Raw genomic sequence first — 27673 nt, 5'->3', positions numbered from 1 at the left:
TATCTAGATATTAATTATTTGCCTGTCTAGTTAGTCGAGTGATCGCAAGTGCGATTGCCGGGCAAGGGGTCTTGGGTCTGATTAGAGTCGGGCAAAGTACTACTGGGCATTTTTAGGGTTTTGAAAAAAAAACAGTACTTGACTGCACGGTTGGTGCGGTGGCTGGGCAACTGGCTGCCTTTAAAAAAGGTAGCGGGTTCGATTCCCGCACGGAGCAACCCTTTGTGTGATCCATAAATTATTTTTGTTTCGGGTCTGGGTGTTATGTGTCTGTGAATTTGTATGTTTCTAAACGCACCCACGACACAGGAGAAAATCCTAGTGTGCAACGTTTTTTTCCAAAAAAAAAACTAGTCTTCTATCAGGAGCTTGACTCACATTCTCGTGGAATAAAACGCCTATGTGTTATTCCAAACTATAATCTTCACTTGTTTCAAATTCTATCTCGTTCTTTTCAGCCGTTTTGACGTCAAGAAGGAACAAACAATAATTACAAATTTTCCAATTTATAATATCAGTAGAATTGACTATTACTATTGGATTTTTCAAAAAATCAACAGTATTATAGAGTGAAGTATTCAGTTCAATTATAGAGTCACCTCTTATTAATAGGACTTATTTTTCACAAAATATTAAAAAAATATAATTAATGAACTTATATACTGTAATCTAAAAATAATTTCTTTGCATAAATGAGTACATTTCGTTAACTGCAGTTTCCATTTCAGCTCCAAAAATCATTACGGAATTCATACTATTGGTGGGCAATAAAAATTAAAAACACAATCGCCACGACCGCGCCACCTAGCCGTAAATTATGCGAATAAATGAAATGAATGGAACGACCGCGCGTAACCATGTATTGAGTGAAGGTGAATATTTTAGTTTCCGAATATTTCCATTAAATGGTAGTTCATTGTGAAAGAAAATATTATTTACTGATGACTTTTCCCAGATGTCCCAGGTATCAAATTTTTTGGGGAAAATCATCCAATGACTTCTTACGCCTTGGGTGAGGCGTGAGAGAGTATCGGAATCTTCTTACTTAACCCGTTGCGTTATTCGCGGTTCCAGAGACTTACGAAGACCCAGTTTTACTATTTTATTGAACTATTTATTCATTTATTGCACAATGTACATATATCGAGGCATTATATGCTACTAGTACAGTACATGACCCTGTTAGCAATTTATCTCATAGTTAACTAAATAATCATCTAATTTAGGTATTACATATAATAATTATTAATTGTTAAGTCTATTGGACATAAGCTAATATTAATATTGAGCAATGGACTCACCGTGTAATATGATATTAATTAGGTTTATTAGATCAATAGCCACTGCAAGACTATACATATATCGATACCTAAATTGGCAAACTAGCTAACTCATTATGAACAAATTTTTCAGGAGATACTTAAAACTCTATCATAATCTTTGTTTTATACGATGTCAACAAAAAAAAATGTGGAGTTGGCTGAATTGCCAATTAGGGTATCGATGTGGTCCTCTCACATAAATAGGTTTCCCATAATTTATTTATTACTAAAATATCCATAAGTGCACATCTTAAACCAATACATAATATAAAATCTTGACAGGCGAGTTGAGATCAAGATTGCATCTAGCTTCAAGATTTATTAGGAGCGTTGTTCTATAGTTCAAGCCCCAACGGGACCCATACGAGACCAACAGGGGGGACTTCCCAATCCCCGATTCCCCAACACACCGAATTCCTAACTCCCAAAAAGCCGGGAACGCACTTGTAATGCCCCTAGTGCTTCGAGTGCCCATAGGCGGCAGTAATTGCTTACCATCAGGTGATGCGTCTGCTCGTTAACCGGCCTATACCATAAAAACTCTACCGTGTCTACTCGGCTGCTTCAATACGATACAAATTAATATACGATACCAGGGGCCTTAGTCTGCTATTACAATTGTGTCAGAATGGTCGATCACTGAGCAGTGCGAGAGAGAGACGGAGCTATGTAGGTTGTATAGCTCCGTCCCTCTTGCACTGATCATCAGGTCATCAGATCCTGTAGTAGGAATAAATAAAAATCGTCTCGTACTAGTGTCGTACCGTCTAAAGTTCTTAGCAGCACAAACCGCAGGAGACTCGTTCCGTTCACCGCTGTTTTGGAAAAATATGATGCGATTAAACTAAATTCCCCTCGAATGGTGAATGTTAAACATCGAATTTATACGTCTTTGTTGATATTAAATGTTAGTAGAACAGGTTTATTTTTGATTAGTGTCTTTTATTAGAGAATAGTCACAAGTGTGATTGCTGAGCAAAGACTTGTTAGTTTGTTTTAGTTTTTCTCCATATTCTTATACGTCAAAGTCAAAATTATATATATTTTTTTAAATAGACCAGCACAATATTTGAAAAAAATCTGTCTATTGGCCAGTCCTCTAGTAAAGCTATTTGCTTGTTCCAAAGTGTAGATTCCTATGGAGAAGAACGAGCACGAAACTTTATAAGTTACTCTTTTCTAGTCAGGTTCACAATACAATTCTTGGTTATATAGTTTTATTGAACTTTAGCCTACCTACTATATGGTAATTTTCGAACTGCGATCACTAAGTAAGAAAGAAAGAAAGAAAAACAGTTTATTTGCACCGATTATTAAAATAATAAACATACAAAATTGATAAAATAAAGATAAAAGTACGGTAGTAAGTATATTAAATCTGCCAAGCTTGGAAATTATGACTAAATCGGTTATATACACGAAACAAGTAGGCCTTGGACCAAGGAAATGTGTAGGTCCGTTGATTTTATACGGTGACTAGCTTCCGCCCGCGACTCCGTCCGCGTGGATGTCGGTCTTCGCGTAGAAGTTTTATTTCTCCATTTTGAGTAAATCTGACAATGACATCTTAAAAATATCTATTAGACCCAAATACGGCGAGGCCCATAATAATTAAGGAGATCCCTCTATTGAGCTACTGCTGTTGAGCTCGCGTTCTGTAGAATAAAACTGAAAAATAAAGTTTTTTTTCTACGTATTTTTCCATGATAAACAGTATCCTATTTTATGACCAGGATAATAAGGTATAATTATACCAAGTTTCATCGAAATCAAACTGTTAGTTTTCACGTGATGCCTGAACGTACAGACAGACAGACAAAAAAAAATAATCACATATTTGGGTTTGGTATCGATCCAGTAACACCCCACATTCTTTCAATATTTTCAATGTACAGAATTGACCCTTCTACAGATTTCTTATAATATGAATGAATGAATGAGATGTGACAAATATAATCAGAAAGCTCCAAACTGCTAAGCTATCGGGAGTTATACGTGTTATTGTGAGTCAACCATAAAAGATAGACATTTGCTGTCGTGAAATATTTTTTAAACAATTTTAAGGAGAACATTTCCGTCATACATGATTTCTGTGTAGCTTTAACCATTAAGGCTGCACACGCGACGGAAGTTTAAAAAATAGAGTTAGTTCTCCTGTTTTCCCAACATTTCCCTTCACTGCTCTGCTCCTATTGTTTGTAGCGTGATGAAAAGTATACTATAACCTGCCCAGGAGTATGAAGAATCATTGTACCAAGTTTCGTTGAAATCTGTCGAGTGGTTTTTGTTTCTATAAAGAACATACAGACAGAAAGACAGACAGACAGACAGACAGACAGACAGACAGACAGACAGACAGACAGACAGACAGACAGACAGACAAAAATTTTTCTGATTGCATTTTTGGCGTCAGTATCGATCACTAATCACCCGCTGATAGTTATTTTGGAAATATATTTCATGTACAGAATTGACCTCTCTACAGATTTATTATAAGTATAGATAAAATCAATCATTGGAACTCATAACAAAACTAGGATGAGGATTACACGTAACAAATGCTTAAATTAACAAATGCTTAAAACGTAAATAATGCTTATTATTAATAAATTAATTAATAAAAAAATTATTATATAAGATATACAATACACAAGTAATTCTCAGAAATAAATACTTGCAAAGCATATCTTCCATTTTCTAATAAACTAACTGTTTTATAGATTCTCTCGCTGTACATTCAAAGTAGAATGCAGGTGCTTTAAACAAAGGTAACATTTAAATGGGAACATTATTATACTGCAGTGGCAAACAATAACACACGGGCATTTTTATTGAATTAAAACTTGAAATATCTTCTAGTTTTAGTTATAGACTGCCTCGTTAGTCGAGTTGTCGCAAGTGCGACTGCCGAACAAGGGGTCTCGGGTTCGATCCCCGGGTCGGGCAAAGTATTACTGGGCTTTTTTCGGATTTTCGAAAATTTCTCGGTAGTAGCACGGAGTCTGGAATGGTGCCTAGGATATGGCAATAGGCTCACCCCCTATTACATGGGACTTATAACACGAATGGTGAAAAGTGGGTGTACATTGTATAGCGGCATTAGGTACGTGCCGTAATGTGCACCTCTGCCTACCCCTTCGGGGATAAAAGGCGTGACGTTGTGTGTGTGTGTGTGTTTTAGTTATATCTTTCAAAAACTAGCCACGTAATTATTGAAATCGGCAACGCACTTGTAACACCTTTGGTGTTTCGGGTGTTCATGGGCGGTGGGAATTACCATTATGTTACCTTTAAGTGATCTGTCAGTTCGTTTACTGAATCTTATGGATGGGTTTTATGGATCAATCACCTCGTCTCGTTGGACAACAAGAAATCTTTGGTCGCCTCCCGATTATAGTAAAGCATATTGACGTTTGTCGATTTGAACCGATTTTCTTAAAGAATCTGATATTGTACACGCTGACTGCTATATGCTTGTATCAGATTTCACGGGACTGCTAACAAAACTGGTGTAAACTGATTGTTAAAATGTATTATAAATAATACACTTCTGCTTACCTCTTTCGAGATTAAAAAATATGACTTTATATATTATGTTAATAGAATTCAGTATGAAAACACATAAATCGCATGTAAAAGAGACGTCACTTCCTGAGTTATACCTGTCAGTCATTCTGTATAATTATAAATTGTAATCACTTAGTGACAGGCACGGCCCTCAAATTTGTTAAATGATTAATTTGAATACGATTTTGACTCGAAGCCATTTTCTCCTTATGAAATAATGTTGAATGAATTAAAATTAAGATCAAGGGAAATAAATATTGTTACCGTTGTAGGGTGCTTTTCTACCAGAGAAGTGCTATACTACGTTGCTGTAGATGCGTTTGGCTTCCACCAATCATATTCATTGGTACACATAGTTTAGCACTGGTGGAAATGGACTCAGTTAAGCTATGTTTTTTTATATGGAAAGATGCTTGCTAAGGATGCGCGCTAAGGATTTTCCTCGAACAGCTATTTTGCGACGGCACATCTTAATAGCACACCTTATTCGCACAGGTACATACCTTAGTATCGATGGAAACGGTCACATAGTTTCACAGCCAAAAATAAATATCATTTATCATTTCATAGCTTAACTATTACATCTTCGTAGCATAGCTACAAAGCACATCTTTGGTGGAAAAACACCCTTAATGTTCGACGTTTCCTCTATAATGGAAGTTCATTATTGGAAGGGTAAATAATTACTTCAAACTTTTGATATTAAAGTAGTGATTGATCTTTTGAACTTTAGAGTGTTATAGATATAGTCAAGGAATAGAAATAGTTGTCAAATAAAATAAAATGTGAGTGCTTTGTAATTATTTCTATTCTGGTTTTAATAATTTACATCTCATCACCAGCTTATAGCCGATTATTTTTATTTTCTTATTTTCAGCCATGGTCGACCAACTGCAGGGCAAAGACCTCCCTACCCTCCTTCCACTCGTCTATGCAGAGCTTTCTGTAAAGCCGATAAAAATTCAAAATATAAAGTAATTCCTGTCAATAGTGCTATGACAATGCAAACGATACACAACACAAAATTATTTCCACATTAAAACAAATAATTACCATTATGCAAAATGTTCACGATTAACATACTCAATGTGGTGATCCCATAGACCTCACACGTTATACAAAATTACCTGCGAAAATAAACAGAGCCTCGGGAACAAAAGAGATAATCGCAGTTTCGGTTTTGCGCTGAGCGGAACCAATTTGTTGCAAATCACACTGGCGTTTGTGGGTTGAAGTTAGTTGGGAATCTCCTTTTAGAGTTGCAAATGAGTTTGTCTTATGGAAAATGTTGTGGGGTTATTCATCATCATCATCAGCCGAGAGACGTCCACTGCTGAACAAAGGCCTCCCCTTGGTCCTCCACGTAGAACGACAAGCCGCCACCTGCATCCACTGGCTCCCCGCTACTCTGACGATGTCGTCGGTCCACCTAGTGGGAGGTCTGCCCACGCTGCGTCTTCCGGTCCGCGGTCGCCACTCAGTCACCTTCCTGGCCCAGCGGCCATCAGTCCTCCGAGCGACGTGGCCTGCCCATTGCCACTTCAGCCTGCATATTTTGAGAGCTATGTCTGTAACTCTTGTTCTTTGGCGAATTTCCATATTTCGGATTTTGTCGCGCAAAGATACTCCGAGCATAGCTCTCTCCATCGCGCGCTGGGCGACTCTGAGCCTTTCTAAAAGGCCAGCAGTTAGGGACCATGTCTCGGTACCGTACGTCATCACTGGCAACACACACTGGTTGTACATCCTGGTCTTCAGACACTGCGGGATTTTTGACGAGAAGACTTCATGCAACTTCCCAAATGCTGCCCATCCGAGTTGGATTCTTCGAGCGACCTCTTTCTCGAAGTTGGACCTACCTAGCTGGATGATCTGACCCAGGTATGTGTAGTGGTCTACAACTTCGAGTATATCGTTCCCAACGACAACCGGTATAGGTGCAACATGGACATTTGACATGATTTTCGTCTTGTCCATGTTCATTTTAAGGCCCACCTGTTGGGAAACGGTATTGAGGTCGCTGAGCATGGTGTTCAGCTCTTCCAGCGACTCTGCCATTACGACTATGTCATCGGCGAAACGGAGATGAGTGATGTATTCGCCATTAATGTTGATGCCGCGTCCGCTCCAGTCCAAGAGCTTAAAAACGTCCTCCAGTGCGTTCGTGAACAGTTTCGGAGATATAACGTCTCCCTGTCTCACGCCCTTCCGCAACTGGATTGGCCTCGTAGTCTCTTCCTGGAGTCGGATGCGCATGGTGGCGTTGTTATACAAACACTTCAAAACCTCGATGTATCTATAGTCGATGTGGCACCGCTGGAGAGACTGCAGCACCGCCCAGGTTTCGATTGAATCGAAGGCTTTCTCATAGTCCACAAACGCCAAGCATAGTGGCAAGTTATACTCCTCGGTCTTCTGTATAATCTGCCGCAGCGTATGAATGTGGTCTATGGTACTGAAACCTTTTCGGAATCCGGCTTGTTCGGGAGGCTGGAAGTCATCAAGCCTGCGTTCGAGACGGTTCGTGATGACCCTCGAAAACAGCTTATACACATGGCTCAGAAGTGAGATAGGTCTGTAGTTCTTTAGCAGACAGTTGTCGCCTTTTTAAAGAACAGAACCACCACACTCCGTTGCCATGCTACCGGCGTGGTTCCCTCGAGTATGACGGAATTGAATAGCTTCTGGAGGACTAAAAGTATCGGTTTTCCACCCGCTCGCAGAAGTTCCGACGTGATTCCGTCATCGCCCGGCGCCTTGTTGTTTTTAAGCTGTTTGAGAGCCATCCTAATCTCGTACAGGCTGATGTCTGGGATATCCTCAGTGTAGTGCCGCGTCAGTTTAGCTCTTGGGTCCCGAGCTGTACCGACGATGGGTTGCCGTGTTGAGGTGTATAACTGTCCGTAAAACCTCTCGAGCTCTCCGAGGATCTCGGACTTCGACGAGATGACGCTGCCATCCTCGGTCTTCAGCCTCGTCATTTGGCTTTGCCCAACAGACGAATTCTTTGCGAAGACTTTTGAGCCCTTGTTTCGCTCAATTAAGTCTCTGACTCTTGCGGCGTTATAGGCCCGCAGGTCACGTCGCATGTATTTCGAGATTCGTCTATTGAGCTTGCCGTATTCAGACATATCGTCTGAAGACTGCAGCCTCATCTCGCTACGATCCTTAAGAAGTTTTAAGGTTCCGTCGGAGAGCTTTTGGGGCCTGTTTCGGCGGGGGTCTTGAAGAAGTCTGACCCCACTGCTCGGACAGTTTCCACCAACCCATTATTTATCTCGTCCACGTTTCCACAATCAGCTAGACACTGGAAGCGATTTTGCAGTTGGAGTTGGAACTGCTCGGGGTTTTGGATCTGGGCACGTCCAGGGCGGAGCGTGGACTTCACCAGGCGTGACCGCTCTAGTTTTACATTGATGTTCAGTGTGCCCCTGACAATACGGTGATCGCTACCGGTTTTCACCTTCGCTATCACAGAGACATCACTGAATATACGTCTTTCGGTCGCCATGATGAAGTCGATCTCATTTTTGGTAGAACCATCAGGGCTTATCCATGTCCACTTCTTGGCCGGTCGCTTCTGGAAGAAGGAGTTCATCAAATAGAGTCTCTCCTCTCCATAAAGTCGACCAGCCGCTGGCCCCGATGGTTTCGCTGCCCATATCCAAATGGCCCTATTCTCAACTCATCGCTATTCCGTGTGCCCACCTTTGCATTGAAATCCCCCATCACAACGGTGAAGTGTGTTTCGGAGGAGTGTATGGCTTTTGAAATTTCCTCATACAGAGCCTCTACTTCGTCGTCACAATGTGTCGAGGTCGGCGCATATACCTGTATGACCTTCAGCGAATACCGGTTAGATATTCTGAGTATAAGGTACGCTACCCTGTTCGACACACTGTCGACCTCACACACGTTGTTGACGAGAGACTTGCGGACGAGAAATCCGACACCACCCTGGGATTTACGGTCTCCTTCCCGGAAGAAGAGCAAGTTGCCGGAATCTAGGATTATCGTATCCTGACCCTCTCTTCGGATTTCAGATAGTCCCAAGATGTCCCACCGCATTTTGCTCAATTCTTCCTCCAGCTCGACAATCTTCTCATCAGTCCGCAGTGTGCGGATGTTGTGCGTTGCCAGGGCCAAAGTTCGTCGGGGGTGGTAGCGCTTTCTCTGCCGGGGATTCTTAGCACCCCCTGCTCCGCCGTTACCTGATCCGCTACCTAGATCAGGAATAGCGGAGCTGCCGGGGACTGGGGGCCGTGTAATTTTGTTGTCGCTCATAGTGAAAGGGGGGGTTGCCATAATCCCCACGCTTGGCAGGCGGCTTGGGGATCGCAGTTAGGTCACCGATAAATTTGAGAATGCTGCTGCCCATTCCTCGGTGGCTGGTCGCAGTTTTAGGACGTACCCGGGTCCGACCCGGGTTATTAAACTTTAGTAATTCTGTGACTGAGTAACCAGTTGCCATAGAACGTTCGGGTTCGAATCCCATACGGAGCAACTCGTTGTGTGATCCACAAATTGTTGTTGGGTATCATGTGCAAGTGCATCGCACCCATGATACAGGAATGAATCGGAGAAAATCCCAATCGTTTATACAAAAATAATTTGTTGGTTGTGTTGTCGCCAATGAATGTCGAGAATTGTTAGTCGGGCTGGATCTTAGAAATCAAGTCCAGCTGCATCGAGTACATTTAAGGATTATTCATGGTTTAAAAAAAATCTTAGTACGAAATTTCCTAAAGTGTATTTAACAGTAAAGTAATGAAAGGTGACCAGCACTAGTCATAAAACTTTGAATTATTTGTATATTTGCATAATATAATATGTTTGACACGATTCTCTTAAAGAAATACGAAATGTCTAACATAACTTCAACCTTTAACTTCATTCAACTAAAAAAGAAACATTACTTTTCCTTGACCGGCTCACAAAACGCTATCCAAAAAAAAACTGGGTCTAGAGAAAACAGCCAAAATTCTGAAAAGCCTGCCGTCCTTAGATTACAATTTATAATTGGCCAAGTTTTTGAAGAGACGCCTAAGGATCAGGGGCTAATTGGCATGAGCTGTGATGACTGGGACCTTCAATGGTAGTCATGACTCAAGAATTACACTTACAAACTCGCTTCACGATAACGTTGGTAGATGTAAAGTTTGTGTCTGCAAGCCCAAGGTAGGGGATGAAGCGGGAATCGAACTTATATTGAGAAACAAGAGAAACAATATGGTAGTCTTAAGTTGAAATATTTTTCTTTCTTCGAATTCTTAAAGGTATCAACATCACACTAATATTATAAATGTGAAAGTTTGTTTGTTTCGATGTTTGTCCGTCAATCACTCTGAAACTGAACTGAACCGATTGGATGTAATTTCGTATACAGACGGAGTATCAGCTGACTTGGGTGATAGGATACTTTTCGCTTTCGTAAATATCAAATAACAGTAGCTAATATTTTTGTTGTTTTTTTGGTCAGGTTTTATTAAAGTAATACTGTGATTTTTGCAATAGAATTGCCCCCTATCACATGAATGATGGAGACTAGTAGCATAATTAAAACAAATTGGACATAACTAAAAATATAAATTTTAAAATTGTACAACTAATGTTCACTACTGCCATGAACAATTTAGAAGTAAAAGACAGAATATACTATATTGTACTATATTTGTTGCTAGAATGAATTCAGTTTATGACTTGCGCCAAACCGAGGATCAAAGTATAATTCGGGACATTTGGGAAGTAACAGCGTTTTCAAAAGACAATAAGAGATTTCGCGAAGCTGGGAATATCGTTTAATACTGACTGCTGGTTTTATTGTTAGGATTCAAAAACAGGCCTTGATAAACTTTTGTCTCTGTTCTTATCAAACCTTTGAAACAAGTGACTTTTAACTCTATTTAAGAACATAATATGACCTATTTTTAACAGTATCGAAGTGTAGAGAGCCCTTCTTCAGTACTGATGGTCCGGCTCGATCGGAGTGCTACCACGGCTTCACAAAAAAATTACGTAAGACAACGCTTGCGTTGTGTTTCGTTATGTGAGTGAAAATACCGAAGGACCAATTAGCTCCCTCCCCCATATTCCCTACAATCATCAAATTTCTGACTCTCAAAAGGCCGGTAAGGCACTTGTAACGCCCCTGCTATTTTCGGATATCCATGGGCGCCATCGATTCCTTACCATAAAAAGGAACATATTTTAGTAATCGTAATCCAATTTTCGGGATCAGAAAACGACCAATTCAAGCAACATTAATAAAAACCATTAAATAATTTTGTACAAAACTTATATTCTCTAAATGCAGTTTTACATAAATGATACTTTGGCTAAACGTTTGGTCAGGTATCTTACAATAGCAAAACGTAAACAGTTACATTATAAATTATAGTGTACTTATTACAAAATTATGCACGAATTGACGAAGACACTCAGTTATTAACTAAGCTTACTTATAAAATAATAATATACAATGTTACAAAAGTTTTATCAATTGAATAATTTCATTTCACTCTCGATGGAATGGATTTAATTTTAGGACATCGCAAATTTTGTACTTACAGCTATTTTTGATGTACGAAATCCAAATGGTTCATCAGATATTAACAAAGTCATAGTCAAATCATTTATTACAATTAAACCATAAATAGGTAATGTCAACAAATATAGAAATAAATAATAGTCTGTCAGTCTGTCCGTCAGTGAAGCTAGGTACTTGTTCCAAAGTGTGGCTTCGAATGGAAAATATTTCCAGTACTTCAAATAATCTTTATCTATTACATCTACAGAGATCTTAGCTTGGTAATTCTATGGCTTAAGTTGTAAAACTACTAAACTGTTACTGGGGTATGGAACTTAATTAAAATTATGGTATTTTAAGACTATTTTTAAAAAGATACATCTCAGTCTAACTTGCAATCAACCTTTTTTAAATTCTACTTTCTTGACTGTACCTGTGCTGGTTTCAGTATCATTCGATGACCCTGAAGTAGAATGTTCCAGTTTGACTGTATCACCCCTACTTTTATCACTACCCCTTTTACTCTTAGAACTTCGATTTAAAATGGAAGGTGTTCTACTTTTTCTCTGTTTAACTTTAACAGCTTTTTCTGGTGGTCTATGAATACTTTCTGTTCTATGTTGCAGTTTATTCAGACCGAAATTAGGTTTTATTTGGGCAGTTTTTTCTAAATCACTCACATCTGGTAAAAACAAATCACTTACGCATACGTAATCATCTTTTGATTTAGGAACTACAATACCGGGATTAATTTTAACTGGTACGATTTCTAATTTCTTTTCAAAAATCGAGTCTGGTCCTTTGGAGTCCAATACATCCTCCATATTTGTTGGTGAATCAACACCACCAACTAATTCCTGAATTAGTTTGTCTTCAAATTCGTCATCAATATCAACATCATCTTCTTCATCCTCATCAGAACAAAACGATGAAAACGATGTGATAGATCCTTGCATGTGAAAATCGTCGGGTAGACGAACTCTTGGCGCATTAGTAGGTATTTCTACCTGACTAGGAGAAGGCGTAATTACTATCTTTGGTTCTTGTAACGATGGATTATCACTAGAAGCTATGATCACTCTTGGTAATTCTCTATCTTTTGGCAATATAATATTTGTTTCAGAAATATTATTGCGTTCAAATGACGCATTTCGTGAAGGTGTGTTATAATATGGTGACAAACTGTCAATGTTTTCATAATTTTTAACAGCCGTATCCTCATTAATTTTCTTGACATTTGATGCATCAAATGAAGATAATGGTTTTGAATTTTTATACGCAAGACGTCGTTCTAGAGTCGTGGTTCGTGGTGGTGGCTGCGGTGGAACTTTAGGCCGTTCATCCATTGACGAGTATCCTCGGAACGTTTGTAATGAATTTGGTTGTAATGACAGTCGTTTTTGTGCCTTTGGTAAGTCAGGCAGTACCTTGGGAAAGTTTCTTTTCTTAATCGTCAGTAAGGCTTCTTCAGCCGTCATTGGATTTATTTGTGGACGTTCTTCACGAGAAGTTACATTTATATCGTTTCTAAATGTAACAGGTGGAAGAATATTCATTAGATTAGCAGACTCCATCTTTTCTATTAATTTATCGTAGTTGACATCAGTAACTGGATCAGAGGAGGAATGCTTATGAGATATTATTAAAGGTTTATCTTGCACAGATAGAGTCACTACGTTTGTGAACGTTTTTTCATCATTCTTCGTTTCTGTATGAATGGGAGACTTTAACTCAACTTCTGTAGATTTTTCTGTTTTATTGGAATGTATTTGATCGCCGTTATCGAATGATTTAGATATTTCAATCGGTTCTTGATTTAATATAGAATTAGTTCTTGCAGCAGGTGTGGCATCAATAGCTACAGATACTTTTTTAGATTTAATACTCTCAGTAGCTTTACTTTTTATTGAGTCGTTTGATTTACTCGTTTGTTTTATACTACTCAAGGACTGTTTATGACTTCCAATAGAAGAATGAGAGCCAAGCGCTGAAGTAGACGTAGTTTTTTCAGATGTTCTAGTTTTACTGTATGTTTTTGACGCAAAACTCTTAGAATTTACGCTATCGTTCATTTTAATGTTATCCTTTTTACCTTTTTTCGTATCTGAAAGAAGCTCTTCTGATCTCGTGAATGGTTTTGCTACAGTCATGTGTTTTTCGTTTAAGTCAGAGTTTGATTTTCTCAATATGCCTGGGGAGCATCGATGCATCATTTCATTGGCAATCCAGTCCCTCACTTTAGTGTGAGCATCTAAAGTGCTAGTCGATAAATGCCGTCTTAGTTTAAATCTCTCTCTAAATCCCCCTGAGTCATCAGACTTGGGGGTTTTACAGACTTCCGATTTCTTTTTATGTTTCTTGGAATTGTTTTTCATTTTATTAAAACTCATCGACTTAATGACGCTGCAACCGTTTTTTAGAGTTTGCAAAGCGCTTTTGTCATCCTTAGAGCTCTTTTGGCCGATTACATCTACTTCACCTATTTCAGCGCGCGGCTGATGAGAACTCTCGAGTGTTTGTTCTCGCAGCCTGAGCTTACGTTTTTTGATATAAAATATAAAACAAATTGCGACGTTGATAGCGAGAAAGAGAATAGCTAACGACACTATCAACGCGATAGTTGCGCTGGACGTTTTTACTGCCAAGTTGACTATTGGTTTAGACGTAGTAGTGTGTGTAAAATGTGTTACGGTTTTTTCCATTAACCCCGATGGTACGGGCCGGGCTGGCTTCTCGATGGACATAATCTCCTTGTATATAACGTTAGTGTCCGGCCTTCTAACTGGCTGCGAATATGGACGCATTTTCCCATATATTCCCGATGAAGAGTAATGTGGAGTTTCCGCTACTTGAGGGGCCCAGATTCGTCGGATAGGATCTGTAGAGAAATATTATATAAACGAAATTGTATAAAGACTATCTTAATCGGTTACTAGTCTTAAGAATTTTACAAAACATGATTAAAATATGAAGTTATTTTTGAAATTTGTAAAACCAAAATTTAAACTTGTTTCAAAATAGATTTAAAAGGACATTAAAACACATTTATTGCTTGGCACCATTAACAAAAAACTTATAAAATAAAAACCATTTTAGCAGCCTACCTTTAACAGACGTACTAGGGTATTTATTTGTAGGTTTTGTTTCACTAGGTGCGCTTCCCGTGTTCCTGTGGCTAATCTTGGGTCTCGTTGAAGATGGTGGGGGAGTGTATTCGAACAAGGGATCCACTATATACTTGCTCACTTTATTTGGTAACGTATCTATCCAAAACTTGGTATAATTGGAACGATACGATGTATCTACCTCTGGTGGAATGTCTGTGAACAAGACGTTTAATGTTTAACTTTAGTACATACATACATACATACATACATATCGTCACGCCTTAATCCCCGAAGGGGTAGGCAGAGATGCACATTATGGCATGTAATGCCACTGTACAATGTACACCCACTTTTCACAATTTATGTTGTAAGTCCCATGTAATAAATAGGTGGTGAGCCTATTGCCATATACCGGGCACATTTCCAGACTCCGTGCTACAACTGAGAAATTTTCGAAAATCCGAAAAAAGCCCAGTAATACTTTGCCCGACCCGGGAATCGAACCCGAGACCCCTTGTTCGGCAGTCGCACTTGCGACCACTCGACCAACGAGGCAGTTAACTTTAGTATTACTTATAAAGGAAGGGAATAAAGAATGAAACCTTTATAATGACGTAAATCAAGAGACGAATGACAGTAGTTTTGATTTAATTATTACATAGTTATTTGTGGTGTAGGTTTTTATTTTATGTTTATTTAAAGTGGGTTTCTAGTACAATGTACACAATAAGGAGATTTCTTTGGTTTTCTACTGGCGTCTTTCGTGACTCACTGTTCAAATTATTTAAGAGGTGGTTAGTGCTATCATCTATAGAGATCAACCCGAGTTTTTTTTCTTAACTCTAAATATGTAGTTATATTAAATCACCAGTTTACGGTACTATAGTATGAGACTGCTAAGATGTGAAACTACCACTTAACAGTTTAATGTTCCTTTGGGGGATTAACAGCTTTATGTCAGGTATTATAATAATTTAACTCACCGAACTTCAAGTAAGATTGGCGAGCGCCGTCATACTCGGGCCAGTCAATGTCATACAGACTCCATTGTCTTCGGTCTAAGTTATGGAACTTAACCGGAGCCTGAGAATTCGGAGACCTGAAATATACAAGAACAATTTGCTAGTATCTCAAGTGATATTATAAGCGATAGTAAGTGTGTGTCTTTGTAAATTGTTTGGGTTATATCTCGGCAATAGAATAGAATGCGTTTTCACTTTTTAAGCGACATAACTGGCAAGCAATAACGGCAAGTTATTGGCTATTCAATGGTATAAATAAATTAAGATAAGGATAAGATATTATCTACTACATAATGTGGTAAAGAGGTTCCATTTCACAAATATACCTACTAATATGCACTGGTAGGGAAAGTGATGTGCTATGCAGTTACTTTAGACGCGGTTGGTTTCATCGATATGTCGCATACTCGAGCTGTGCATATTCCTCGCACAGCTACATTGCCTAGTATCAGTAGAAATGGTTACATAGTTTCACAGTTCAGCTATTATATCGTCATAGCATAGCTACATAGCACATCTTTGGGGGATAAGCGCACTTAAGCGTATAAAATCCTATACATTGAAATACCAAACAACAAAGGTTTACCCATATTTGACAAAATTTGTCCACATCCTCATAATAACTTCGCTGAGTAGTTTTTCCTGTTGTGTGTAGTCGGGGTTGAAGTGTGTGTTTGTAACTCCTAGTGGCACACCAAACACATATGGCAACTCTTCCCCTTGAACGCTTTTGTTGAGCTACAGAAAAAAAACAATAAATGCTTAATCACATATCCAAGTGTGTAGGTATAAATAGCATATAAGTACCCAGACTGGCGATATATTAAAGAAGGGCCAAATTAAAACTTAAGACTTATTTCTATTCAAGCGAATGGGGTATGTAAGATTCGTAGCAATTGGCGTTCCGTTGTCTCTGCCTACCCCTATGGGAGACAGGCGTGAGGTTATGTAGGTATGTAGTTATTAAAATGTATTTCAGTTATAGTAGTTAAAATAACTTTTAAACGATTTTTTTATTTATGATTGCACGATTAGCGCGTCGTACTGTTCTTACATGTACCCAACAATTATATGTATGTATTGTCAATTTGAATGCTCGGAATAAATATTGTAGTGGGACTACATTTACAAAATTGATGAAACTGAAGCAAAACACTAAAATTCCAAAACTCAATTTTACAAAAACGAAACATCGATACAATTAAAACAATTTTCCGTAAAAATTACTCGAGCACCTGTGGCAATATCGGTCTTTTTGAACTTGAATTACTTAACTTTGTACCTTTAGAACTTTTTTATAGACCATTGTTCAAGGAATGAAACAAAGGACATTTGCGATACATTACCAGCGGACTGTACCCAAACGAAATGTAAAAGTCGACTTGACATCGAAAATACATTTTTCTCTTTAACTTTTACTAGTCATACAAAGAACTACATACTCATTCTTCTCTGTTGGCTACTTCGCTTGATTGTAGTAAGCATTTTCCTCTATACATAAAACTATTTTAAAAATAATTTAAATGTTACAGTGATAGCAAGGAATTTGAAACTGCGTCCAGTATGGAGATCAGAGAAGGAATTTTAGAAAACGAAATAAATAATGAAATTATGTAAGTGTATTATAAGCTCTATGTTTCTTCACTACAGAAGAGCTGTAATGTTTTAGGTTGTCTAGGAATGTTACGGACATGTAACGCGGCTGTTATAATGCCGTATTTGTAAAGTGTTCTTGGTTTACCTACTGAGCCCATTTCGCTTATTTTTCGTATATCGTTAGTCAAGATGATAACAAATATGTGTTTTAAATTAAGTTCTAAGAGGTCTCCCCATACGGTATCCCCTTTATTACATGAGAATAATTACATTATTGGTGATGAAAAGTAGATTTTATATGATAATGTATGCACATTGCACCTCTGCATTTTTTTCAGAGACAAAGCTATTAAAATAATTAAAAGTACGTCGGCTGCGCGTCGACTTAAGATTTTTTTTGAAAATTTTACATGTTTTTTTAATTGATTTTATTAAGAGGCATGGGGTATTAAGTTACGAACTTACAGCAGCATAATCGGAGCTGATGGAATTGTGTCCAAAAACGTAGAAGTAGGATTGTCGGTTGGCTTGCGACTGATAGTTGGCGAAGCGAATGACTGGAGCGAGAGTCCGAGCATCGCTGAACATATTGAGAATCACGTCGCGATTCGTTTCTACGTTCCAACGCTGCGGGTCCAGCTTTGATGGCGAATATCTGCGAAATGTGAACAGCTATGAGTTTCTTGCCTTAATATTAAAGCGTTGATCTGTAATGAGCAAAGTATTATAGAAAATATCCTATTAGAATAGGCTAGTTTCCTGTTAGTCAAATTCAATACCTTTTTCGAAACGTCAAAAAGTAGATTTTCTATGAATTTTGTATGAAATACTGTGTTATGATGTCATCAGATTTTTACGTCGATTAGCAGCAAATCTATGAATGTAAGTGAATGAAAGGGAAATGTATCTATGAATGTTTATATTTTTTTTTCAATTTAATTGTATTAAAAGTCAAAATAATTTATTTTTGATTGAGGAAACTACCCGATTCCGAATTTTTTATACATATAGTTCTTTCATTTAGTAAAATACTCTTTAATATCTATCTAGTACTTTTATAAACAAACATTAAATCAAACACGAAGTATTTTCTCTTTATTATTAGAACTTATGACGGGAATATTTACCATGTTTTTCACTTCGATGGATTAACAGTTAATCCGTAAACATGGCGCTTGCAACAGTGCCGAAATATCCGAAACTCATCGAAGTGAAAAAACATGGTAAATATCCCGTCATAAGTTCTAATATTAGTGTTAGTGACCATGTCTGTTTAAAAACTTAATTTATTCTCTTTAAACTACTTGAACATACATGACAGATTAAAAAAAAAAAACAAATATGCCAAAAGAACTTACTCTTTCAAAATGGATTTCAAGGTTTCGTCCTCAGCACCTTCGAATATGATCTTGGCATATTTTTTTATAAAGTCATCTCTCTGGTTCTCCAGTACTCCATGCTCAAGTTCTATCACGCCGAAGTCGTGGTATCTTTCTAACTCAGTCACTCCACTTAGAAGCTGGTACCTAATGAATAAAATACCACATTTAATTTAAGACAAGTTTTGGAGATTATGGCTCAATGACTACTAGTTATCTTGTCTGTATTAATTTTTTCCAACTAATTATTATAGATAATGCAGTTTACTCAAAACATTTTATTACGGCGATAATACCCGACTATTTTCAACTAGCATCGGAGCTCTTAGTCCAGGCTCGAGATAACAATCCACTTTAGTAAGTCCTTTCCTTATCTAATTATATATTATCGGGTAACAACATGACGACTTTCATAAACATAGAATATTATAAATTAAAAACTTGCCATTAAACTTATTACTTAAAAAAAAATGGACTTACTTGCTCAATAGGTTAGGGAAGGACTCCATAGTCTTAGCTGGTTCGTTTGGAATAAAAGATCCAGCTACCACTGGCCCTAGAGGTGTCTCGAACTCTCTTGCTAAAATCTGTACTTTCTTGATTTCTGATAAACTGTAAGCAAAATGAATGTAATTATTATTATTTTTTTTTTTTTGAGGGGGAATATCATCCAATGACTTCTCCCACCTTGGGCGAGGCGAGAGGGAGTGTCAGACTCTTACTAACTAAAAACCACCCCGTTCCTTCTCCTGCTTTTCGAGCCGGAGCCCCGGTAAACCCGCTAGGTAGTCCGCAGCTCCGGATATGTAATTAGACCTTAGAATCACAACACTCACGAATATTTTATGGAGTTAGTTAGTGAAAGTTTCTTTATTTATTGGTTAGAAACGAGTAGACAGATCACCTAAATGTATACTTTATTGTTCATGGACAGACTATACTGAAATCAATCCCTAATTTAATGTCTCGGAAAATATAATGAGGCGAGTGTATAGCAATAGGTTAAACATTAACTGATAAATAGCATCCGCTAGCTATGTATGTGCAAACCTCTTAGAGCCCATTGTAACTTTAGTTAAAAGTTGACAAGAAAATGATACTTGATCACAATACAACTAAATATGTATTTAAACAACAGAAAATAAAAAAAAATAAAAGTTTTCAAACAAATTAAATAATCAAACTAATAACTTAGTGAAAAGTTGACAAGAAAATAATATTTCTATCTTAATACATATATAATGTTTCACCATGTTGAGTTTGGGAGCGCAGCGTGGAGTTTCTTATTCTGTCCAATAATCTGACTCCTAAGATACTGCGCTCTATGGCTAAGATACATTTTATATTCTTTATTTGGTAGACAGCGGTAGTAGACATTATAAAATAGGCCTTATAGAGAACGAAATAAAACTTAACCTTGCAATATCTCATTAAAATAAATAAAACAAAATACCCACCTACGTACGTAAAGGTCAGAGTTGTTTACAACAATATAATGCCTCTGTAATAAGACGACAAAGTTGAAAAGATCTCTGTAACGAATTCCCAAATGATATCAGAGAAGAAATAACAATGTCAATTAGTCCAGAAAATATTATAGGTACATACAAGTTTTGTTATAATTTCGGATATTTTTTCATATTCTGAACTCTTATCCTACATCAAAATCATTAACAATATATTGTACTATTTTGTAGAACTAGCAAATATCGAAGCGTTATAACTGCATTGTTGCTATTATGAACCAAATGAATCAAACACGAATGGCACGAATGGGCCGGCTGGTTTTTGTTAATTTAGTATGTCTTACGATCGTTATTATGAAAATATACTACAGCCTCACAGAAAACCGACTTGAAACAACGCTTGCGTTGTGTTTCTTTGTGTGATTGAGGTTATTGGAGGCCCAATTCTTCCTAATCTTCCCAATCCTCGATTCCCCAACCCTTGAATTCCTAACCCCCACAATGTCGGCACTTGTAATGCCTCTGGTATTTCAAGTGTCCATGTGCGGCGGCGATTACTCGCCATCAACATAAATAGAAAAATCAAGGTGTGAATAACAGATATTAAACTTCATTAGATCATAACACAGTGAAAGCCAAGTCCATACAACTTTTCATTTCACTCAATAAAACCTATCTTTGACGAAAGTCTAGAGAAGCTGATTACTGATTGCACGCGGATTTACTTCCACGATTCAACTTTTGTTCCTATTTTCTGAACGGCGCGTGATAAATAAATAATGGCGGAACACGGGTAATACACACGCCCAATACGTTGCTAATAAAATCTGTTCACTTAAACATTAAACGAGGAATGGGCTCTACATATTTTATAAGGCTTTTAAAATTTCTATAAACGCTAAAAGCTTTTAATGCTCGAGATGAGGAATAGAAACTGTTCAATGGTGAATATTCTACAGTTTATTGTTCGTTTAGATTTAAAGACCTTTAAAGTGATTGTTGCAAGAAGAATAGAGTAGCTACGTTTATATTTAACCTATTACAGAAAGGGTTATTTCCTACAGTGATGCTATCTAGAAAATCTGTGAGACTAACGTTTCTATTGATAATAAACTATGTAGCTGTGCAAGCAAGTATGTAGTCGCCGCAAAACAGTGTCACGAGTAATGCATCTAGGTGTATCGATATCCATCCATAGCACGCATCTTTTTACTTAAAAACACATTTTAGTTGAACCCGTTTCCACCTGTGCTAAGCTATGTGTACTAATGAATATGAGTGATGGAAGCCAAATGCATCTACAGTAACGTAGCATAGCACATCTCTGGCGGAAAAGCACTTAACTCCATGTTATTTTTTATGGGATAGTGTGGCCAAACGAACGGACAGATTACTTGGTCCACTTGTTCAGAAGATTGACATGTCTATGTTGCCGGCTTCTAGGGTTGTTTATATTCGGCATATATTATATTTTCTTTAATTTAAAGCAACTCACACAACGATAAAAGGTGTATAAATCATGTACGGCATTAATTCGATAAAGATGTCAAACAAATTGTAATTTTATTGTTACCACTTACGGTTTCTTTTGCAAACACGCCATCATGTTCTTGGAACTTGGATTGCAACCCAGGCTCTGGGCTACTTGTAAAGTGTACGGCGTCGGATCTTTCGTCATCGCCCAGTCTGACAACGCAGACCCGGACATGAGTATGGCGCGGTGAAATAGTCCTGGAAAATACATTAGGACATAAACTAAAACAGCAAAAATGCATTTGTTTAAGGAATAAGGAACACTAGTATTTTATTAACTTTTAACATCAACTTTTTACAAAAGATAAAACTACAAAACAAGTCTCTTTACATAAAATATTTTGCGATACCAACGCAGCTTCAAACGCTGTAGATTCCGTTCGTGTATCAATAACTGAAGATATCGCACTAACGCTCTTTTAGCAAAAGCATTCAAAAGATGAAAGTATGTAACATCGTTCTGAAGATGTCGTTTGAACGGGAGAGCGATATTGCGAAACGATTAAGGAAAACATCGCGAGAAAACTCATACGTTCACAATAAAATATCGCCTGTGTAATGGCCCGAACATGATGATAGGTAAGCTGGTGCAGAATGAGACATGAGAACGTTGTGCACGGCGGGTGTCGAGAATTAAAACATGTGTGAATGGATACTGAACCGCCATGTTTGTTTTTCTGTTGCAACTTGACAAAATATTAAAATTCATTTTGAAAGTTTTGGGAATAACATATCCCTATTTGTGAATGAACAATGTGGGTACACTTTGAATATTGGTTAATGTTTTTTTTCTATTTGTTTTTATGTTTCATAATACCGACTGCCATGGTTACGCACTCTGCTGTATATCAAAACCCCTACTTGTGGATATCGAAAGAATCGGCTAAGGCACTAATAAATAAAATCTCCTGATCGATTTCGATCACCGTGGCCAGGCTGGTCCACTACGCAGGAGATATTTTAGTGTACAAGTGTGTGCGCAAACACAGGTACACTCTCTGTTCCTTCACTCTCTAAATCCGATGGACCAACAGATCGACACGGTTGGAGTGAGATCAGACTCCGGTTCAACGGCTTTACATGCTGTTCGAGGCACAGGGGTCATTTTACTCAGAAAATGCCTTTATCACTTTTTGACCAGCGCGGAATCGAACTGGCGACACGTTGCGCAGCAGTCGGTCATCTAACAACTGCACTAACCGTGCAGTCGTCCACGGCAAGTCACTACACATTTAACAAAGATCGAACAGCTACTCTCAGTTGTATATCTAAACCTTTTAATAAGTGTTTGTAACCCTATTTGCCAAACGTGGAGATTGCAAACCCTCTTATGTAGAGAAGGCCTATAGCCCCAGAGTAGACTGCCTATGATGGTGATGATGATGATACTAACCATTGGAAATTGGAGACAGCATCAGGAAGCTGACACAGGCGGCACCAGTCCCGTGACCCATGAGGGTAACGGAGGATGGATCACCATTCAGATCCTCAATGTTATCTTTGATCCACTGCAGAGCTGCCAACTGGTCTAGGAGGCCATTATTGCCGTAGACATGTTCTGTCAGACTCGGTTTCATAAAGCCTGAAAATTATGAAAAAAAAAACATTACATATGATGTACCACTGCTCAACAAAGGGGCTCTGGTTTGAGCGGTACGGAGTGTAGACTAGACTGCATGGCTGTGGCTACTGATATTTATTTAATTCGTAATTATATTTTACCTAATTTATCTATGTTTACTCTACAATCAATATTTCTTTTTGTGCTTTTCTTTTCAAAAACAAAAAATACCGTCGCCCCACACTAGCATTTTGTCCTGTGTCGTGGGTGCGTTTACAAACATACATGTTCACGTACATATGACACCCAGACCCGAAACAACAATTTATGGATCACACAAAGAGTTGTTCCGTGCGGGCATCGAAGCCACTACACGTTGTTAGTAACAGTAGATATTTTCTCCTCTAATTTAGTTATCACATAAAAATAGGAAGCGCTTCGCTTCAAGCTTCCTTGTGCGAACAGCTAGGGAGTGGAACTCCTTGCCGGAGTCTGTGTTTCCTGATGGGTACAACCTGGGTGTCTTCAAAGCTCGAGTGAATAGGTTGCTTATGGGCAGACGTGCTCCATCGTAGGCCGCATCATCACTTACCATCAGGCGAGATAGCGGTCAAACGTCGGCCCATAAAAAAAATTGTAAATACAAACCTAATATCCCAAGTCTGAAGTTTACAGTAATGACCATGACGTTTCCGTATGATGCCAGCATCCTTCCATCATACGGATTACCAGAACTCCACTCGAAGGAATCACCGTGAATGAAGACTAGCACTGGAAACTTCTTGGATTTTTGTTCTGTGGACAAAATTAAATTATTATTATTATATTATTTTACCGATAGTAAAGTGAAAGTAGATTTACGAAAGAAATATACAAGGCGAATATTAATGGGGCCGTCGGTAGAGGGTGCCTAGGCGGACATATAGCGACCAGATTGGCGATATATTAAAGAAAGGCGAAATTAAAAGTACCTTTAACCGCCGAGCATGCATGAAAAGACTGATGACTGTTGATGAAGCGAAAGAGATGTGTAAGAATCGTAGCAATTGGCGTTCCTGTCTCTGCCTACTCCCATGGGAGACAAGCATGAGGTTATGTTTGTATAATAGTCAAGTTCAGTGGGATACAAAGTATCGAAGAATTTTAGTGAGTGATTCTACATTATCTTAGGAACTGTTAAATGGATCTCGCGTTAAATTTTCGTGTAGGGTAATTTTTTATTCAGTATCGTTAGTTTTAACAAAATTAAAAAGACATCTTTACCAGACGTAAAAATCGAACCCAATAACTATAGAATAGAATAGAATAGAATTAGAAATCTTATAACATCCTACTAAGATGATAAATGCGAAATGTTTGTTTGTTTGTTACTCCTTCTCGTCAAAACGGCTGAAGGCATCGAGATGAAATTTAAAAAAGAGTAGATTATGATATGAAATAACGTGGGCAAAGCCGCTGGTATAAGTTAGTAATATTACACTTACATACATACATACATATCGTCACGCCTTTAATCCCCGAAGGGGTAGGCAGAGGTACACAATATGGTAAGTCCCATGTAATAGGTGGTGAGCCTATTGCCATATACCGGGCACATTTCATTACACTTATGTAATTTAAAAATATAAATAATATCAATAATATACGTTTTAGTTTCATAATAGCTGATTTAACTCTATATTGACGATAAAAAAGTTTTTTAAAATAATATTTATAGAAAAAAAACAAACATTCTCACTGTGATTTTCTCTTTAAAAAAAAGGTAATCTTTATTTATTTGATAATCTCCCCCTCTTGAGTGGATGAAAGGGAAAAGAGTCAGTTAATTGTACCCACGTTAATTTGGTTCTTCAATTTTCAACTCTATTCTGTTTAAGTTTAAGGTTTAGTATCAAATTGTTGTTTTTTTTTAGTTGTGTTAATGTAATCATTGATTAGAATCAAAGGAGCCTTTCCACAAATCAATCTAGTGTTACCTTTTACGTTTCTAACTAATGTTTTGGTGTATTTTTCTTCTATAGTTTTTTTTATTTTATTTGGGATACAAACAGAATTGTATTATAAAATGACACACAAATTAAATAATACATAGCATTAGAACTTGAAACGGGATATTTACCACGTTTATTATTATTTTTTAAGGAATAAGCCGGTAAATAACCGTACGGATCACCTGATGGTAAGCAATCGCCGCCACCCATGGACACTTGAAACACCAGTGGCGTTACAAGTTCCTTGCCGGCCTTTTGGGTGTTAAAAATTAAAGGATTGTTGCGAAATCGGGGATTGGGAAGGGGGGTAATTGTGCCTCCGGTAACCTTACTTACACAACAAACTACAAATACAACGGAAGCTTTGTTTCACGTCGGTTTTCTGTGAGGCCGTGGTATCACTCAGGTCCTTTCGTGCCATGGCTCTCCCACACTTATCTATGAGTATTATTACTACTATGAGTTTCCTATATTTCGGCACTGTTGCAAGCGTCGTGATCACGGATGAACTGGAGTATATATACGGGTGGATGTTTATAAGGAGATAAATCATTCTACCCTCTTTCTTGTTCGTTTTTAATTCAACGACAAGTGACAGTGATAGCGGTGTAAAATATCCCGTTTCAATTTCTCATTGTTAGTGACCATGTCGATTTAAGAAGCCTTATTTAGGATTAATTGAAATAAATGCTTTGACTTTGACATTGACTTTAAAAAATAATAAATTATTCATACTCCAAAACATTTTCCACATGAAACATTTCAAATAGTAATATACTCTATGGTACTTTTCCTAATCTGAAAACAGAATCTGAGAGCCATGACAACTCCATATACAAAACAGTTTATTTATGTATAATAGTAATATGTTAAATCGTTTTGGTATTATCAAAAAAACGAAAATTATGCACACGGATTTGATACTTCATTTTATTCTCAATAGAATACTGGTAGCGACACCTAGTTTCTTCATCTAGAACTATTGTCCTGTATCGTAGCGCGCACGTTTCTTACTAAACATTTTCTCCTGAAACAGATCTGTGAAGGACCGTTACAAGAGTGCTGTACATTGTCCGTAGATGGCGTTGTAATAAATATTGAGAGTACAATGTTTTAAATGCAATAAATTGTGAAATTGATACGTGTAAGCTAAAAATGTTTAACTAGTTCGAATAAAATCCTGAAATATATTTAATAAGATATTTTTACTTTGAGTTTTCTGAAGAATATTTTCAATAAATCATTATTAATATTCGTAGCGGTCATTCCTATGTTTGCCGTGGATCTCGCAACATGCAACAACAAATAGGTAAAATGAGATTTTACACATATACCGTATTAAAAAACTATAATGTCTAAATATTATAATTACAATTGCGTTATAATTACAATAATTTTGAGAAACAATGATTACAATTTGAGTAATTGAAATGTTTTTACATCGATGTAGGGTTATGACATCGAAATATTTTAAAATTTTAAATAGTCAAGTTCAACACATTTTCGAAAAGTCAGAGGTGCATTCGTACTGATTTTGTATGGAATCAGTTGCTTACTTATTTTTTGTAAATTATCTAGGAAAATACGAAATCAAGATCAATATTTAGTATCGACTAAAATAATACGAGTCACATTATTTAAAAAAATATATATTGAAATAGATTTATTAATAGAAATAGTTTACATTTTTGACTGAACGGTAGCTACACAACCGGCTGCTTTGCAACGTGAATTGGGTTCGCTTCCCACACGGAGCAACTCGTTGTGTGATTCACAAATTGTAGTTTCGGGTCTGGGTGTCATGTGTATGTGAACTTGTATGTTTGTAAACGCACCCATAGTAGAAAATAGAAATGTGGGGCAAAGTTTAGTAAAAAAAAAATCATTAAAGTCAAATCGTTTATTCCAATTAAACTTATGTTTTTTTATATGTATTTTTCAAACGTCAACAAATAAAGAAACAAATAATAGTCTGTCTGTCAGTCTGACCGTCAATGAAGCTAGATGCAGGCATGCCTATTAATTATCGCTATTCCCAATAATCTCCAACAGTACTATTCTTAAGTAAACATCTAATTATAGCTCACATGAACCCATTTCGTCTTAAACGAACGTTTTAAAAAGGACATAAAGTCAGGAGCATGAGTAACGCGGACGGAAATGAGAGAATTCTAGAGTCGACCGCTTTCAGCACATTACTTTAAACGCCAGTAAAACCGCTCTTTGTTTCACGCGGTATAAACAAGAAACGCGAACGCGCGTTCATACATATCAAATCTCTTTTTCAGAATGATCTTTAAGCAAGTTTTTATGTTGTTAGGTTTGTTACATTGATTAAGCAAGACAAAGATTTTTTGCTGTTTGTTAGTGAAACGTGTTGTATAAATATTAATACATTTTGAATGAACACGTGAAAAAAAAATCTGTTTTCATATATTTTTCTAGTGAAATTTGTCATTCAACGAATACAATTTAATTATTTATTTTTTTTACAAAGCAAAATACAGTAGTAAATGTTAAAGCCACCTTATAACAATACTTCGTAAACGACTAATCCATTTATTTTTCTTCTAAACGAGCAATCCATTTAGTATTTTAGATAT

The 27673-nt window shown here is 37.3% G+C and overlaps 1 protein-coding gene across 1 annotated transcript in view; it reads right to left on the bottom strand.

Annotated features, from left to right (window-relative positions):
• Positions 1-11167: 11167 nt before the first annotated feature.
• LOC118262772 (uncharacterized) overlaps positions 11168-27673 on the bottom strand; it is a 32410-nt gene continuing 15904 nt past the window's right edge. Inside the window, exons 3-12 of the mRNA XM_035574368.2 lie at positions 23728-23874; positions 22912-23100; positions 21566-21716; positions 19000-19131; positions 18499-18666; positions 17606-17795; positions 16131-16282; positions 15506-15621; positions 14520-14735; positions 11168-14293 (exon numbers count right to left, since the gene is read on the bottom strand). Coding sequence (XP_035430261.2) covers positions 11814-14293; positions 14520-14735; positions 15506-15621; positions 16131-16282; positions 17606-17795; positions 18499-18666; positions 19000-19131; positions 21566-21716; positions 22912-23100; positions 23728-23874 — 3941 coding nt within the window. The 3' untranslated portion in view covers positions 11168-11813. The remainder of the gene's footprint in view (positions 14294-14519; positions 14736-15505; positions 15622-16130; positions 16283-17605; positions 17796-18498; positions 18667-18999; positions 19132-21565; positions 21717-22911; positions 23101-23727; positions 23875-27673) is intronic.

The sequence above is a fragment of the Spodoptera frugiperda genome, chromosome 12, assembly GCF_023101765.2.
Source record: "Spodoptera frugiperda isolate SF20-4 chromosome 12, AGI-APGP_CSIRO_Sfru_2.0, whole genome shotgun sequence".
In the NCBI taxonomy this organism is placed as follows: Eukaryota; Metazoa; Arthropoda; class Insecta; order Lepidoptera; family Noctuidae; genus Spodoptera; species Spodoptera frugiperda.
This window is presented reverse-complemented; position numbering and strand designations above follow the sequence as displayed.